General features: G+C 43.1%; 1 protein-coding gene across 3 annotated transcripts; it reads left to right on the top strand.

Annotated features, from left to right (window-relative positions):
- The first annotated feature begins 2,717 nt into the window (after positions 1-2,717).
- On the top strand, positions 2,718-17,231 carry TMEM35A (transmembrane protein 35A). Of its 3 annotated transcripts, XM_061598428.1 has the most exons (3): positions 2,718-2,785; positions 3,232-3,433; positions 14,454-17,231. In XM_061598428.1, exons 2-3 carry the CDS (start codon positions 3,314-3,316, stop codon positions 14,838-14,840), a joined length of 507 nt encoding a protein of 168 aa, XP_061454412.1. In that variant the 5' UTR covers positions 2,718-2,785; positions 3,232-3,313; the 3' UTR covers positions 14,841-17,231. The 3 variants fall into 3 exon arrangements, 1 of the variants encoding a protein (XP_061454412.1); XR_009759277.1 differs by lacking the exons at positions 2,718-2,785; positions 14,454-17,231 and adding an exon at positions 4,449-4,650 and having other exon boundaries at positions 3,346-3,433; XR_009759278.1 differs by lacking the exons at positions 2,718-2,785; positions 14,454-17,231 and adding an exon at positions 3,530-3,676 and having other exon boundaries at positions 3,353-3,433.
- The last annotated feature ends 1,069 nt before the right edge of the window (positions 17,232-18,300 follow it).

Raw genomic sequence — 18,300 nt, 5'->3', positions numbered from 1 at the left:
AAACATATGATAACCGCTGGTCTTGGACCGTAATAAAGATTTTACAAACATATGATAAACAATAGAAATACAATTAAAAATCATACAGCACCTAGCACCGCACCTTACAACAGGTAGAAAAAATAATTCAGTGGTCCACCATCAATCAGCAATTTTCAAGTGGCCCTTAGGGGGAAAACGTTTGGGGCACCACTACTGTAGATACACTAGGGATAGGAAATTTGATTTAGTTCGCATTTGAAGCTGAATCTATCAAATTTGCACTTTCTGAAACAATATGAGAACTAAAACACAGCCATCCTTTGAAATTTGCACTTATTTTCATTTTGCGATGCAGTTCGCCAAGCAAACGGTGTTTACAAAAATGCACATGTTAGGTTAAAGTGTGCATAAAAGTGAATATCTGAGTGAAAGTAACATGCATTATCTGATGAGAAATTGCTTGCAAAAATATGTACATTAGCCAAAATTGCATACAAAAATGTGTTTGTTAGGAGAAATCTGCGCTAAAATGCTAGAGAATTTTCATGAGGAATTAAAAAAAAAAAGCTGAACATGAGACTAGTATAGATTATATGAATTCCGAAGGTGAAGCTATATTATTATGAACTTTCAAAAAAAACACCCTAATATTAGTCTAGGGGCCACCCATGTGCCTGTTGACAAAAGTGCATATAGAGAGTTTCTCTTCTGGGATGTGTTCATGCATAGTAAAGGATATTTTCCGGCTTGATCACATCATCCTGACCCTGTCAGTTTTTTGCCCAAAATGGCTGCAAATCTATGAAAGGGCCGCAATGCTTCCTTGCTTCATAAATTGTATTTTTTTTGCCCCAGAAACCATTGGTTTTAGGAAGACTATTATTATAAACCTTGTTTGTAAGAGCATTTTCAACAATTTCATTCATAACTTTTATTGCCCTAAAGTCAACGGTTTTTAAGGGAAATGAATATATTCAAAAGCAGTTGTAAATTACACCTTTGTATCTGACTACCTGAAATAAAATTTTGCACATTGTGGAGAAATGCTGTACATGGATTTATGTTTGCGGTTAGAACAAGGAAAAATGTTATATGGCCTCTGTGACTGCTTAAGAGCTCCTCCAGACCACAACTTTATTCAGCATTTATCCTGACTTACTTGCACAAACCTTACCTAGTGGTTAGACTATGTCCAGTGTTTACTGGGCATTTGTTTACAAAGCAGTTATATGACAATGAGCTTTCATCCTGATTTGCTTATGGGGTGTTTATACATCTTCCAATTAATCATTAGTTCACCCTGTATTTTTCAATGCGGGTTTCCAAACTGCAAAAAGTCTGTTTGTTTTTTTATAAAAGCAGATTTGTTGCACCAGGGCAACAAGGCAGTTAAATTGTGCAAATCTAAAGTTTATTATTTATTATTTAGATTTATATCCCACCCTTCCTCCCAGTAGGAGCCCAGGGCGGCATATAGTATGTACTTGAGTTAGGGTTGCCAGGTCCATGGCCTCAGACTGATCCTGTATCTTTAGGAGAAGAGAAAGTCATCCAAGTGCAGGTGTTCTTGCAACACTGTAATGGGAAAAACCACAAGGTGGAATTCTCCCTTCCCCCTACACAACTTTTAAAGATACAGAAAACCTCTTGGAGGCCAGGCCTGGCAACCAAGAGGTCTTCTGTATCTTTAACAGTTGTGCAGGGTGAAGGGAGAATTTCACCTTGTGGTTTTTCCCATTACAGTGTTGCAAGAACACCTGCACTTGGCTGACTTTCTCTTCTCCTAAAGATACAGGATCAGGATCAGGCCATGGACTTGGCAACCCTAACTTGAGTTCCTCCCACAAATTAGTGAAAGTCTACTCTAAGTTTTACCCATCCATGTCTGTATTTCCAGCAGCTGGAAAAATATTATATACAGTATGCAATTTTCAACCCTGTACAAAGATACTGGAGAAAGAAAGATTGAAACCTACCCCAATAATGGGGCAGGGGGAGAGAAAGCATTCCAGAGACTGAGACCATATGTTGTTGTTTTAAAACTGTCAACCTTCTTCCATTTTTCACCACCCACTCTTTGGCTTTCAAACAGCACAGCTCATTCAATGGTGCACAAAACACAAAACCTATTAGTGAATTGATGTAATTGACTATGAAGCCCTCTTGTGCAAGCCTCATCAAAAAAAATGGGAAAAGGAGCTGCAGATGACCCTAAATATTACGATCAGGTTGTCAATGAACGTACTGGAAAGCAGTGCTTCAACAAGCACGTTCCATCGGCTTCTAGACCTCAAGGATTTATTGGTTGCAGAGGAGCCACAAAGCTGAAACATTTGTCAGCATCCATTTATTTCTCAACCACTCTTTGGGATTTCCCTGCAACACTACCCCATCATCATCATAACACTTAATGCGTATATAGCACTTGAGTGTTCATTATCTCAGTAATTATGCACCTGTAGCAAGCTTCTGAGCCCCGCATAATCTACACGGCAGACATCTGGGGCTCAGTATGGGGTGCTATTAACCCTGCTAATTATTATACCAATTGAAAGAAGGGCAAATTTGCTTGCTTCAAATTGTATGCAGTACAGATGTGTGTATCGATAGGGAATTTAGGTGTGATTGTTCAGTGTCATGGGAGGATGAGAAGGGCATAGCAGATGGCTGAGAGACAGGAGAGAGGGAGGAGAGGAATAAAAGGTTGGACAATTTCCCTGGCTAGAGAAGGAGATCCCTGAGCTGCTAGTAGTAGTTCCTAAAGACCATCTTCCTGTCTGCACTATGCCTGAGATTCAAACAAGTAAGGAGATGACCCGAGGCTTGCCTGCTCACTGGGTTAAAAATAATAGGGGGGGCTTGATATCCATGCCATGTCACTATCTATTTTTTTTATAGATTCAGGCATAGAAATGCAAGAACTAAGCACCTCATGATTGGAAAGGGGAGAGGCCAATGATATGGCCTCTATATGGTATTATATGGATATAATACTTGGGGGGTAGCTTTTTTTGTTGCTTTCCTTTTGAGGACAAGAGCTGCAGTAGATTTTGTGAAGGATTTGCAAATAACTTTGGAACAGGGGTGCTGTAGCAAGATCCTGCTTTTTGATCCACAATCTTTCCTGCCCCTTCTTTGACAGATGTCAACTTGCTGTTGTTGTGAGTGTGGGACATTAGGACCCAGAGATGACTGAACAGGAAAGGCAGAATTGCCTCTCTCTTTTGTCATTTTCTCTTCCCTCTGCAGCCTGCCTCTCCTGATCTCCTTCAATGGTGACTGACCGTCTCTTACACAGACAGAGAGCCCGACAGTGGTAAGACCGGACCCGATGGCCTCTCCCAGGACTATAACCATTGTGGCCCTCTCGGTAGCCTTGGGGCTCTTCTTTGTCTTTATGGGGACCATCAAACTGACCCCGAGGCTCAGCAGAGATGCCTACAATGAGATGGTGAGTAGTACAGCAGCCTTGGGAGACATCTTGCTGCCAGAACTGGCTGGCATTCCTCTTCCTGCTGCTGCTGTCTGTTTCTCTCTTTGCAAGCAGGATCAGCCATGTAAAAAAAAGAAGGCAGCAGCTGCTGTAGATGTGCCAAGGATGGGAGAAGAAGGGGAACAAACGGGTACCACAAAATGACATCCTCGTCCTCATTTGGCTGGGAATAGAGACCCAGAGCGTGAACCGTCCCCTGCGGCTGCTAAAATAATATTTCCTCTTAGTTAGTGGTTTGGCTCCTTTTGCATTCCTTTTTAAGCCTGTTCCACCCCCCACCCACCCCAGCAAAAACACCTATCAAATGAGAAGGGCAGCAGGAAGATGGGTAAATAGGATGGAGGGGGGAGAGCACTGCACAGAGATAGATTTATCTGATCCGAGAAGACCCATTCAGAGCATGGATGCAGATATATTTCAGTCAAGTGAAGGGGTGGTCCAAGTGTTTTTGATGATGGTGAGCAAAGTAATAAAGGGCCCCATTCTTTGCCTCAAAACTATCTAAAGTGGATCCCCCTGCCAGGCAAAGGGCAGAGCTGGCCCAACAGGAGGAGACGACTCATGTCAGGGAGCAGATGCTGCACATCATGAAAGGGCCACAAACGGTCGCATTATTTTGTCTGCGTTACCACTCCATGGGAGTATCAAGTGGATATTCTGCTGCAGGTACCCAAATGTCTTGGGTCAACCCTGGCAAACAGCAATCTGGTTTCCTCCCCACCCCTACCCCTCATTTGTCTCCCAAAGAGAAGGTTCTGGAAAACATCACATGTGGGTTGTTCGTAAGCCTGGGGTTTCTGGCAGAGAGGCAGCCTCTCTCAGTCAGCCAATATGCGTCCATCCTCTCCAGTTTCCACCGGTGAACCCCACCTATGTCGCCATACAGGTAGCCAAAGCCTGACAAAGCCCATCATGGGGTTTTGTGTTCTTGCCCTCTCTTCCTCCCCTCTGATGTTTTGCTCCTCTGTCCTAGATATTCCTTTGCTGAAATGGCTGGAATTTCTTAGAGTCTCAAGAAGCAAACAACAGTGGAACTATCTGGCACGTTCTATTTTTGCCTTGCCACACAATCCGGAATATCAGAAAAATGGGTCTCATCCACTCTGTTTGTGCTAAGCTGCCTCCCTGGCACTGGCAAAATACTTTGGAACCTGGGAGTAAAGGGCAGTCATAGGACTGTTAAATCATGTCAAGCTGGCTGTAAAACTCATTTCGCATCAGTCCTTCCTTTCTTGTCCTTATGCTTTTATTTAATGAGATTTCGGTGTCATTAGCATTGGTGACCTCGTCAACACAACTGACTTTGCTTTAATGAGGGTTCTTTTGGTGATAGCATTTTAAACACATACACACACATATAACCTTTTCACCAGCTTACTATCTAGAATTGTCTCAAAGCTTTAACAATATCTCAGAAAAGCAGGCCATCGATTTAATCTCTCTGCTTTCATATTCTGCATCTCCCATTGAAAATGTGGTCTGTGTCTTATTTTAAAAATCATGCAACATACGTCTTATTTTGCTTTTTCTCTCTGCTAAAATTCTCCCAACCTCAAAATTGTTTGTTTTTTGGGGTTTTTTTTTAATTCCTGGAATAATGGGTTGCCTGCCCATTATTTTCCTTATAAGCAAGATACCCAACAACTGCATATATAGCATTTGCAGCATGGTCAGCTTTTCAGTTTGAGCTTGCATTTTCAAACAAGGGAGGTGACAGAGAGTGGAGACTGATCTGGATGTTACTGCCACAATGGCCCTTAACTCTCCATTCAGATAATGTTTTCCTTCCAGCCATTCCTACTCTGTGTGTGTTGCATTTGGAGAGCTCTCTCCAAAGGGGAGGGGGAACCAAATTAATGGTATACATTGTTGTAAAAAACAAACACATTTTTAAAAAGGAAAACAGCAACACTAGCAAAACAAATGTGATATTATTGCTGCCCTGGGTTCCTGCTGGGAGGAAGGGCAGGATATAAATCAAATAATAAATAAATAAATAAATAATATTAATTAATAATAAAAATGAATGACATACCAAGTGCGAAAAAATATTGCACACCTCTACCCTAAATCCCAACCCACATATCATTGTGATGTAGGGATGGATGAGAATTTTGATTCAGTTCATATTTAAAGTCAAATCTATCAAATTCGCACTTTACAAAACAACTTGAGAACTGGAACACAGTTATCCTTCGAAATCCACACTTACTCGAATTTTGTGATGCAGTTTGCCAACCAACCAAAGTTTACAAAAATGCGTATGTTAGGGGGACGTGTGCACAAAAATGAGTGAAAATAACATGCAAAAATGCATCATATGACAAGAAATTCCTTGCAAAAATGTGTATTAGTGAAAACTGCCTCCCAAACCGTGTTTATTAGAAATTTGCACTAAAATGTTAGAGAATTTTCATGAGGATTTAAAAATACCAGCAAATTGCTGCAGACGTGGAGAACTTAATTTAAAATTGGGAAAATGAGAACCTGAGAGAACCAAAATTGACAGATCTTTCCATCCCTATTGTGATGGTGGAAATGCGCACTCTCAGACTTCAGGAATGTGATTGAAAAACACAACACACGAAAATTAAAGGTGTCTACATCAGCATAAACCCAAAAGCTTGCCCGAGTAGACACTTGACTTATGCCAGCATTTGAAATGTTTGGAAATGGTGCACCTAAACTCTTAGGAGTCATGGGAAGCCTAGAGAGAGAAAAGAAGAGAGACTGGGGAAAGTGGTACTGCCTGCACATATAAAACCTGGCTGGAAGCATCTGTCTACCTCGGAGAGCTTAGACAGATCCTACTGGGTATGGATGTGAAGTGCACTATGAGGTACGGTGTTAAATTTCTAACTTCCTCCCTTTCGAGGCCTGGATGTTGTTGGCTCCCTTTAGAGTGTGTGTGTGTGTGTGTGTGTGTGTGTGTGTGTGTGTGTTTAAAACAACCTATTTTTAGGTGGGTCCTAAAAATATATGTCTCAGGTGTCAAAGAATCACATGTTAAGTGATTCTGAATGTTTTTAAAACATTTTTTATTATTACATTTATATCCCACCTTTCCTCCAAAGAGCTCAAGGTGGCATACAAACATGGTTCTTCCCCTCCCAATTTTATCTTCACAACAACCCTGTGCGGTAGGTTAGGCTGAGAGCCAGGACTGGCTCAAGGTCACCCAGTGAGCTTCCTGGCTGAGCAGGGATTTGAACTCCAGTGTTCCAGGTCCCAGTCCGACATTCTAGCCACTACATCACACTGGCTCGCCAATTATGATCTCTAGGATAGCCAGTTTGCCTCCCTTCTTCCTAGGATGGAGATAATGCTTCCAGATCAAAGGGTTATTTTCCTGGCCAGTTTATTTTTAGGTTATTTATTAAATATGTATCCTGCCCTTCCTCCCAAAGAAGCCCAGTTAGAAAGTGGTACCTATTTTTATTTTAAGTTCACTGCTGGAAACACTGGGATGTATTTAATCAAGAACAGCAATATTGCAAAGTAAAGACAGTAAAATAAATTCAGCCCCTCCAACTATTGTTTAGGGCAATGGTTCCCAACCTCCATAAGTATGGGACCCCCTTTGTAACCTCAAAAATTTCTGCAACCCCCACATGCTAACTGTAATTTTCGTTTCTGTTAAATGAAAAAATACGTAATGAATGTTAAATAATGTCACCTTTTCTTCATCACAAAAACGAATATGATGATGATATTTACTAACTGCCCTTCACCAGAAGGTCCCAGGGCAGGTTACAGTAATATAAACAACTTTTAACAAATTCTGAAGGAAATGAAAGGAAGAAGATAAAAGTAAACCACCCAGAATGGTGAACAGAGCCTGGTTGATGCCAGGGCATTCGGACTCTGGTTTTTAATGTTCCACCTGTTTATAATGATGCCTCCTCTTCAGCACTCGGCTGAGGAAGCTCCATATGGCAACAATAATCATATGACTAACAGACAGAATGTTAAGAGGTGAAGCTTTCCCCATAATTGTATTTCCATACTGGAAAAGCCTTAATTTAATTTCTGGTTAATTTCTGCCTGCCACACAGCAGTTAAAGGCACAAAAGCCCCAATGCGCACCCAAAACCATGCAAAGAACTCAAGCATAAAAACAACACAATTTGAGCAACTTAACAGATTATAAAATATTTTTTAAAAATATTGAAAATGAACATGTACAACACTCAAAGCCTTGATAAACAGCAACACGTGTAATTTCACAATTTTAAAACTTACTTCACCCATCATTTTTGCTTACTTACTGCCTACACAGTGTAACCACATATGACTGTTGTTACACTGAATTCTGAGTAGACCTGGCTAGGACTGCAGCCAGAGTCCTCCTATTATAAACATAAATTTTTACTTCCTTCAGCCAGAATGATCCAACTTTGTATTATAAAGCCCTATGCCCCCCCCCAATAGTACAGCTTCAGAGCTTCAATGGAATCTTAGTGTGGTCTGATTACTGCAATTTGATTTTCCTGGGAGTAAGCCCCATTAGAGAGCCAGTGTGGCATAGTGGTTAGAGTGTTGGACTACGACCTGGGAGACCAGGGTTCGAATTCCCACACAACCATGATGCTCACTGGGAGACCTTGGGCCAGTCACTGCCTTTCAGCCTCAGAGGAAGGCAATGGTAAACCACCTCTGAATACCGCTTACCATGAAAACCCTATTCTTAGGGTCACCATAAGTCGGGATCGACTTGAAGGCACTCCATTTCCATTTCATTTTTCAAGCCCCATTAAATATGAAGAGACTTACTTCTGAGTAGACATGTATACATTGTCCTATAAGTTAACTGTACAGTGAACTTTTAATGAGTGCCCAGGTGTGTATTTGTGGGGGGACGCTCCAGGACTCAGTCCTGTTACTTTTTTGGCAGGTGCCCCCATCCCAGAGTCCCTCTGTCTCTACAGCCAGAGCCAATCAGCTTGATCAATCTTCCCTCATTGCTGCTGACAAAGGGGAGGGGGGAGAAGAGGCACTAGATCTTAAATAAGCCCAGCTGGCCCCTTCTCTCGAGTGCTGTGCTGCTCAGCTCTCTGTGTGGCTAGAAGGAAGGAGAAGCGGAGGCTGCTGCAGGCACATGCAGTGCAGGCTTACAGGTTGGTGGTGCACAGACCAGCCATTAATTATTTTTTAAAATTAATAAATAATTCTTCTCTTGGTTCTTTGTGACCCTCCTGGAATAACTTCACGATCTCTCTGGGGGTCCCGACCGTCAGGAACCACCGGTTTAGGGAATATGAGTGTTTACCTGTTGTATGGTCAGCGCAATCCAACTCAGGGGAAGCCAGCAGAAGGGGAGCTGGCACAAGAAGAGCTGTCAGGAAGGTCCACTACATCCAATTGCTGTTCAGAAGCCTCCAGGCTGGTTGAATGCCGGCTCAGCCAGGAGCTGCGCTCGGGGACTAGAAAGTAAAAGCCGGCTCTCATGAACACCCCTAACAGGGAGTAAGTGCTCTCCATTGACTTCCATTTATTTATTTGTTAAATTTGTATCCCGTCCTCCTTCCTCCCAGAAGGAGCCCAGGGTGGCAAACAAAACACTAAGAACGCTCTAAAACATCTTAAGAACAGACTTCCATTGCAATTATTTTCTTAGATCACCCTTTTTCCTGGTGTAACTTTTGTCTGGATCGGGACATGCAGGAGTGCTCTGAATATGAGTTGGATGTGGTCTAAGACACCTCCCCTCAACCCCTCCTCCAACATGCACCCGAAAGGCCCCTTTTTCGGGCTTTCCATTGGCTTCTACCAGTTCTTCTTCTACTGGGCTGGGCTTTCCCTGGTGGACCCTGGTGGATCCAGCTGGGACATGGATGCGGGTGTTCTGCTGGCATAGCTCAGCTGGGGGTCCTCCACATCCAACTCCCCTCAGCCCAGCATAAATACCAGTTGAGTTGCACCCTAAGTCATTGGCTCTTAACTAGCATCTAGGGCTGTCACTCAAAGAAATTTTCGGCTGCAATTCTATTCCCACTTACGTGGGCGTAAGTACAGCTGAACTCAATGGGACTTAGTTCTGAGTAGACATATATAGAATTGTGCTGTTAGTTGATTCATTGTAGGACTTTTTATTTTAAAATGGGTAATTTGTTAATTTAAATCTGCATATATTTGCATATGACAAAAACATTCTAAAGAACGAATTCTTCAGTTGGTTTTGGATGACAAATGTATAGGCATCATCTTAGAAGAGGCATTATTTTCTTATCAGGACAGAATGTATCTTCTGAGATGGTAGGTGTCATCTGCTGATTTTAGAAGTATTAAAAATATATATTTAAAAATAAAATAAATCTGTTGACCAAGCATGCTGTTTAGCCGGTCAAAATATTTTAATTAATTCATCTAACATATTAATCAACTAAATGTGGTAGCCCTGCAAGCATCCTTTGTCAAGTTCCCATCTAGGGTTGCCAGGTTCAGGGCCTGAGACTGATCCTGTATCTTTAGGAGAAGAGAAAGTCAGCCAAGTGCAGGTGTTCTTGCAATGCTGTAATGGGAAAAACCACAAAGTGGAATTCTCCCTTCCCTCTGCACAACTTTTAAAGATACAGAAGACCTCTTGGAGGCTGGGCCTGGCAACCAAGAGGTCTTTTGTATCTTTAAAAGTTGTGCAGAGGGAAGGGAGAATTCCACCTTGTGGTTTTTCCCGTTAAAGAGTTGCAAGAACACCTGCACTTGGCTGACTTTCTCTTCTCCTAAAGATACAGGATCAGTCTCTGGCCCTGAACCTGGCAACCCTATTCCCATCTACAGTATTAATGAAAGTAATTTTAGCTCTGCAGTCCTTCAAAATCCCAGTTTTCCCCATCTCTTCAGAAAGTGAACATCTCTGGGGAAGAACTAGATGTGGCAGACACTTTTAGGCCTGGATACCTAAACATGGCAGAAGGAGGACTAGTATTTTTTGTGTTCCTTAACACAGGGTGGGGAGCCTATGGTTAGAGTTACCAGGTCTCCGGTTTTTGGCCGGAGTCTCCAATTTTTGGGGGGCCCTGCAGCTCTCCAGCTAGCACCCCTTAATCTCCGGACTCTCAGCTTCAATTTAAAAAAAAAGGTTTCTAGGTGGTCTGGTTCCCGAGATATACACCAAAACGTCAGCCGCTGCCCCCCGCAACTGTTTAATCTATTTAACTGATACGACGCTGAAGTTGGTTCCTAGTTCCCAGTTCCTTATTTGCTTGAAAGTTCAAAGCACTAAAAAAGAAGAGTTGACAACTACAGCAACTTCAAACCAAACTTAACATGTCTCTGAACCCCAAAATATATGTTGGGGTACCCTGTATGATATATCACTGTGATCGGGGGACTTTTCCCCATCAAGAATAACAATACATTTATGCAATTAAAATCATCAGGCTTCTGATATTATCATAAATACATAATGATGTCATAAAATAATAAAAAATAAGTAACTGAGGGTGCCCACCCCAACCTCTGCTCTGGGACAGGACAAATCATATACCCCAGGAAAGGGGAGGGTGTCCTCTATGAGATGCCACTGCATCCCGCCTGGCCCAGAGCTTCTGCTGGGCACAGGGCATGGAAAAGGGCATCTATGCAAAATCACAGCAGACCAAAACATACAGGGAAAAATAAGTAACTGGGTGTGCCCACCCCAAACTCTGCTCTGGGACAGGACAAATCATATACCCCAGGAAAGCAGAGGGTGTCCTCTATGAGATGCCACTGCATCCCACCTGGCCCAGAGCTTCTGCTGGGCACAGGGCATGGAAAAGGGCATCTATGCAAAATCAAAGCAGACCAAAACATACAGGAAAAAATAAGTAACTGGGGGTGCCCACCCCAAACTCTGCTCTGGGACAGGACAAATCATATGCCCCAGGAAAGCAGAGGGTGTACTCTATGAGATGCCACTGCGTCCCGCCTGGCCCACAGCTTCTGCTGGGCGCAGGGCATGGAAAAAGGCATCTATGCAAAATCAAAATGGACAAAAACACATAGAAAAAAATAAGTAATTGGGGGTGCCTACCCCAAAATCTGCTCTGGGCCAGGACAAATCATACACTTCATGAAAGGGGAGGGTGTCCTCTATGAGATGCCACTGCGTCCCGCCTGGCCCAGAGCTTCTGCTGGGCGCAGGGGAAGGATGAGGGCATCTATGCAGACAGAAAGGGTAGAGAAACTTCTTACTCTTACTCATTTCTCAGACCTCTTTCTGAAGTGAAGGGTCAAATCTGTAAAGAAGTTTGGAGCAGCCACGTTAAAAGATAAGGGCAGGGCATTCCAGGCAGGGGGTTGCCAACCCTGCTTGGATATGGATGTCTTTGCAGAGGATCCCTAGCCAAGCTTTACCAACAGCACAATCCAAACTATATCTACTCAGAAGTCTGTTGAGTTCTATGGGGGCTTAGTCCCTTAGTACGTGTGTTTAGAATTGCAGCCTTCAGGGGCATCCATCTTTACTCCCAAATGCTCCCATCTAACATCTCCACAACACCAGGCTCCTTTCTTCCTACAGTGGCCTTCTGGTGACTGACCTGGCCTGAAGGCACTTAAACCCTTCTTGCCGAAAGCAAGTAGGCTAGATTAAATGTTCCCTACCCAGGCTCCATCTTTTAGCTAAGATTTCTATCTTAATTTCCAGTGAGATTTTTTTTTAATTGTATGCTCCAAGCAGCTGTGATTGATGCTTAATGTATCATGCTTAATGACATCACTTGGGCCCGCCCCGTGACATCACTTGGGCCCGCCCCTAAAATCTCAGGTTTTGGGATGCTTCTGACCTGGCAACCCTACCTATGGTCCTCCAGATGTTGCTGGACTGTAACTCTCATCAGCCCCAACCAGCAAAGCCAGCAATCAGGGATGACAGGAGCTGCCATCCAAAAGCATCTGGCAGGCTACAGGTTCCCCACATCTGTGCTATTAGCCGCTTTAAATGCTGCCCTGGGCTCCTACTGGGAGGAAGGGCGGTGTTGGAAGTGGGGCAAGAGCAACTCCTGTTTTTGGTTCTTTTGTTTGTATTCCAGAAGGAAGATAGAGTTAGGGTCCTCCAGCTGGCTAGGCTTGCCTACCTTTACCTGTGCTCTTCTCTGCCTAACTTCCTTCCATTGTAAACTGATATGCTCAGGGAAGCTGAGCTCCTCCTCCTTCCTTTGTCGTCTTCTTCGACTGTCCGAGGAGAGAGGAGACATCTTTGTCTTTGCTCTCTCTCCTGAGCCATGAGAGCAATACCCAAGTCTGGGAATTGCGCCTCCAACTTAGTTACTTAGAACTAGATATGCCTTTCCTATCTACTATGTATTTCTATAAATAAAGTAGTTTTCTTATTTTACTAAGTCTTCTCAGTGATCTAAATGCAGGGTAAAAGCCTGCTACTAGGTAAATACACACACTGACACACACGCAGTTCAGATGCTGAGTATCTGCATATTTCCATAATAGGCGGGATATAAATTTAATAAATAAATAAATATCTTAGTAGAATACCAGAACATTGTTATATTGCAGCCTTGATATTTATATACTTCCCTTAAATATTTAAAATACCTCATTAGCCCCAAAGCCTATCAAGTTTTTAGTAGTTAGAGAATGGGATTCAGTGCTATGGGACTGAATCTTAGCAAGATGAAACCCTATGGATGGCTGTTTCCAGGTCTGGGAATCTGGGTTGTGTACCATCTATAGAAAGGGTTCCTCTCCCTCTGAAGGAGCAACTGTGTAGTTATGGAGTGATCCTGGATCCATCATTGTTACTGTAGGCTCAGGTGACCCCAGTGGCTCAAAGCACCCATTATCAATTTTGGTTGGTGCACCAAGGGATAATCTTGCCATGGTGATCCATACGTTGGTAACCTCATGACTGGACTTCTCTAATGCACTCAGTGAGGGGCTATGAGGGTATCTGTTTTTAGGTGTCAGGCTTTTGGACCTTACATTGGAAGTTATAGTATGTTTGTGGCCTCTTCTTCTGCTCATCTTTTTAATGCGTTGGATTGAGCCAGATCTACCCTTTTATACATGTTATTGGTGAACGTTTTTAGATGGTTTACTTTTGTTTTTATGCTTGTTTTTAATGTTTGTTTCAGTAAGTTGCTTTGAGTGACTTTTGTGAAAAAAGCTGCTGCTACTGCTACTGCTACTACTACTATTACTATTACTACTACTAATAATAATAATAAAACTACTACTGAGCCTTGTTCAATGTTCTGTTGTTGATATTTGAAGCCCTAAACAATTTGGGATCATATTATCTGGTAAAGTGCATTTCCTGGTAAAGACCAAGACTTATTTTTTAATGTTTTGTTTTGTACACTGCTCAGTTTTATTTGTGATATACAGTTGCGTTTTGTTTTTATCTTGTTTTTAGGAAATTTTGTTGAATGTTGTTGTATTTTTGTTGTTTCTATGGGAACCACTTAGAAATTTTTATTACATTAATCAGTATAAAATATAATTAATTAATTAATTAATAGCTTGGAGGGAAAGACCCTGCCTCAGTACATGGCATGGGTAACTGAGAACCTTTCAGCACTGTGGTGGAAAATACTGGCTCTCAGATGGAAAATGCCATATTTGTCTTTGCTGTCAGCTTCTCCTTATATAAAGGTGGCTTTACTTCATTATGGGCAAGACTGAGCTTCCTCTCACAGCTTTATTCAGGTCTAAGCTGGGTACTCATTTTTAAACTAGTTTGAACTTTTTTAGCTATATGTGTGTATGGTTTTAATATTGGAAATAGTTTAATCTTATTTTAATGTAGACTTTGTATGTTTTTAATTATATGTATTTTTTATCTGGAAGCCGCCATGAGTTCCAGTTTTGGAAAAATATGGGGTATAATTAAAGACAATAATAATAATAATAATAATAATAATAATAATAATAATAATAATACTCCATTTGGAGCCTGCGCATGTGAGATGAGAGAAAAAAGCTATATGTCAGATCCAAGCCAGTACTGAATGCCATGTTCTTGCTGTTTTGATTGCAGAAACGAGCCTACAAGAGCTATGTCCGTGCATTGCCCATGCTGAAAAAGATGGGAGTCAGCTCCATCATTCTCCGCAAGAGCATCGGAGCCTTAGAGGTGGCCTGTGGCATTGTCATGACACTGGTCCCCGGGCGCCCCAAAGATGTGGCTAACTTTCTGCTGCTCTTGCTTGTTCTGGCTGTGCTCTTCTTCCACCAGCTGGTGGGTGACCCACTCAAGCGCTATGCTCATGCCCTAGTCTTTGGGATCCTGCTCACCTGCCGCCTGCTGATTGCCCGCCAGCCTGAGGAGCAGTTGCTAGAGAAGAGGACCCTGTCGGTGAATGGAGAGGAGCAGCCACTTCTTGCAGAGGCAGTCCCAGAAAAGGGCAAAATCAAGGTGTCCTAGTGGGGTGCTTTTGAGGGACACACGGGGACCCTCCATGCAGCTCTCTCCAAAACACCTAACAAGATTTGCATTTCATTTTCTTTTTGTGGTCTTTGTAACGGGTTACATTTTGGAGCATGGGGGAAACCTTACATTTGCCAGCTATGCAACAGCTTGGCTTGTGCACCCTAACTTCTAGAGCTGCCCTCTTCTGCACCCCCACATATGTAGACATGAATTAATTTAATGGTTCTAGAGGGGAATGTACCTTTTGTGGAGTGTGAGTGAGTGAGTGAGTGAGAGAGAGAGAGAAAGAGAGAGAGGGAGTGGTGGCTGATCCATGTAACTTTTACTGTTTCTTCATCAGTCTGCATTCTTCAGAGGTGAAAGGAGTGGGAGATTTCTAACCCTGCGCTTGGGCACTTACCCAATACTCTCCCCTCTTTGCCTAGCATCTAGCGCTGGAGTGACAAACTTTTTTTTCCTGCTTCAGATGAGTCAAGTGGTACATCTCACCCACCTCTCTCAGCAGAGAATAAAGAATGCTGTATTCCTAATAAAAAAAACCCTCCAGTCATTCCCCACCCAACCCTGCCTACTCCAAAGTCGGTTTGTCTGTGTGACGATCCTACCAGCTGGCTCTACCTGTGATACTCCCACCAGGGCCACCACCTGTCAGGATCTCAGTTTTTATTTGTTCTCTCACACACTCTAGCACAGCTCTCACAAGATCCCACTGCTAGGCAGCACCACCAGCCACTCCCTGTAAACAATACTGCTAGAGACTTCGCCTTAGTCTCCCCCTATGGCTTATTGTTACTTTGTGTCTGGGTGCCCTTTCCGTCCACAACCCCCTTGTATCTTTGTCTATAAAGCATACAATCCTGGGTTGCTCTGGATACTTGATGATGTTACAATTTCTTCCTTCACCGCTGCCACCATTTATTTTACACTGTTTCCCTCCAGCCTTGGTAATTACCCTGCCCTCCCTTCTGGTCTGTGTATGCCCAGCCAAGGATCAGGCTTTTGGTAAACCAATAAAAGTATTTATTTGATAACACCAGGAAATAACAAGATTACTTTAGGAATGTTCAACAAGCGTATGGTTTCATATAGTGTCACTCTTTATGTTTCCAGTCTTATATATTCTGCCTAAATACCAGCCAAATATAATCCAACCCACAACCAACTCCAATCCACACTCCACAACCAACCAACCAACAACTCCCCAACAACTCAACTGTCATCCTCTCATTTATACCTTCAGCCATTCAAATACTCAGCCAATCATCATACAGCATTCTCCAGCATTCTAGCCCATGTACTCCCCCCTCTCACTCAGTCACTTACCATATATCACTTACTAAACCCGCACTTACCATATTTACAGATATTAAAATACAGGGACATCACAGTCTGCTACTGTCAAAAGATCACGGACTGCTCACTGTCTGCCTACACGTAAACCTGCTTTTTCTGCCATCTGTTCACTCTGATTTTAAAAAGGGGCAGGTTACTGTCGGTGAGTAAGGGCTTGTCTCTAAGAACAGGATTAATTTCCCATCTCACATGGGGATCTGATGAGCCAAGGCAGAGTGAGGTCTCTGTTAAGAAGCTGCTTCAGTTGTGTTAGTGCTGAGCTTGGAGGGCAAATAAACTGAAAGGTTAAACTGTCCTGGGAAATCTGATTTTTTTAAAAAATATGTTGCCTTTTTTTGGTATTGTCTGGTTTGAATCCTCCTCCTTCTCCCCTTCTTTGCCCCTCCCTTAATTTATAAAAACAAACTTTTTGAAATTTGGGGGGAATTGTCATTGTAAATTGTTGAATTTTACATGTGTGTAACATACTTAGAATTGAAATGCCTTGTATTTTCCTGTGAGTTCCAGTTTACTATTACTGACATGATTATTTATTCTTGGACGATAGAGCGGTAAGCTGGGAAACTCTGAAATTATAAGAGGCTGTGGATTCTTTCAACTTGCCTTGAACTCTGATATGCCCTCTGTGAGTTCTGGGCTTGTTGTTCTAGAATAGCTGATGGGATAAGCCCTACAGACAATCTTCCTAGGTAAGGGTGAACACAGGAATCTGGAAGACCTGGGGCTGGAGCACAACATCAACACAACGAATGCTGCTGCTGGTGACTTCACCACAAAAATGACTGTGAGAAAGGACTGTGTGGCCAGCTTTTCATGATTCAGAGGTGGAAGAGGCCCCATAAGAAACCATTATTCCTCTACAGCAGGAATGGACCGAGAGACATGGTCTGTACTTCCTTTCCCTGCTGGATGGGAAAAGTATGGATGTGCATTCACAGCACACTTATGAGAAGCCGGCCTGGACTTTTCCTCAGCACTGTACCTAAAGTCTGTCTTGTCCATTACATGGTGACAAACCCAGGTCATACATGAAGAGGCTCTAACTGTATGTCCAGATGCTAAACATTAAAGGTTTCAAATTATTAATCTAGACCAGTGGATTTCAAACTATTTTGTTAGAATCTCTATGGATTCATTCATATGGAGATCAGTCATGGCAGGACAGCTTGCCCACTACTGCCAGTGATCCCCTGTGATACATAGCTTCAAGGAAGAGCATTGGGAGTACTGTGTAGGACAAGCTCTCAATTCAGTCATGGCAACAATAATGGGGGAAGGACCACAGCTCAGTGGTAGAGCATCTTTCTTTGGTTGCAGAAGGCCCCAGGTTCAATCCTCAGTATCTCCAGGTAGGGGTAGGAATGTCCCGTCTGAAAACCTGGAGAACCGCTGTCATTCAGTGTAGACAATACTGAGCTAGATGGACCATGCTCTGACACAGTCAAAGGCAGTTTCCCATGTTTCTAACAAAACATTAGTCCATACCAACATCCTGCACACCCTTCGGCTGAGAAGCCAATGGAGACTGCTGTCCAACGTACTGAAGAGACTGAATATACAGACATACTATTTGTTATAATTTAGGGCACAGAATCAATGGTGTGACTAACTTGCGCAGTGGCAGAATTAACTCAATTTGATCAAGAGGTAGTGAGACTATATGGGATAAAACCCTGTATTGGAAATGGCAGTGGATATCTCCCCGACAGACCACATTATGCAGAAAGTTGCAGGTTTAGGGCACAATCCAACTCGCATTTACACTGGCTGAGGGGAGTTGGATGTGGCGGTTCTCCAGCTGAGCCGGCTGGGTCCCAGCTCAACCGGGCTATGCCAGGGTAAATTCCTCAGCTCGGCTTAGCTGGGGCAGGGATGCGCACACATAGCACCATGCGTGCCATCAACCAAGATGGTGGTGGAGGCTTCAGCCCCTTAGAGAAACCTCGGCCACCATCTTGGTTAATGGTAGCCCTGCGCGCACAGCACACGCAGCTGCAAAAGACAGGAGAGACAGGTAGATGGCGTGTGCGTGCATGTGTGCATGCCGGGGCCCAGAGCAGGTTGGTGCCCAAGGGCCCCAGCATGCCTGGCACCAGCCCTG

The sequence above is a fragment of the Rhineura floridana genome, chromosome 16, assembly GCF_030035675.1.
Source record: "Rhineura floridana isolate rRhiFlo1 chromosome 16, rRhiFlo1.hap2, whole genome shotgun sequence".
NCBI lineage: Eukaryota > Metazoa > Chordata > Lepidosauria > Squamata > Rhineuridae > Rhineura > Rhineura floridana.
The sequence above is the reverse complement of the archived record's forward strand: the minus strand, read 5'-3'. Positions and strand labels throughout refer to the sequence as shown.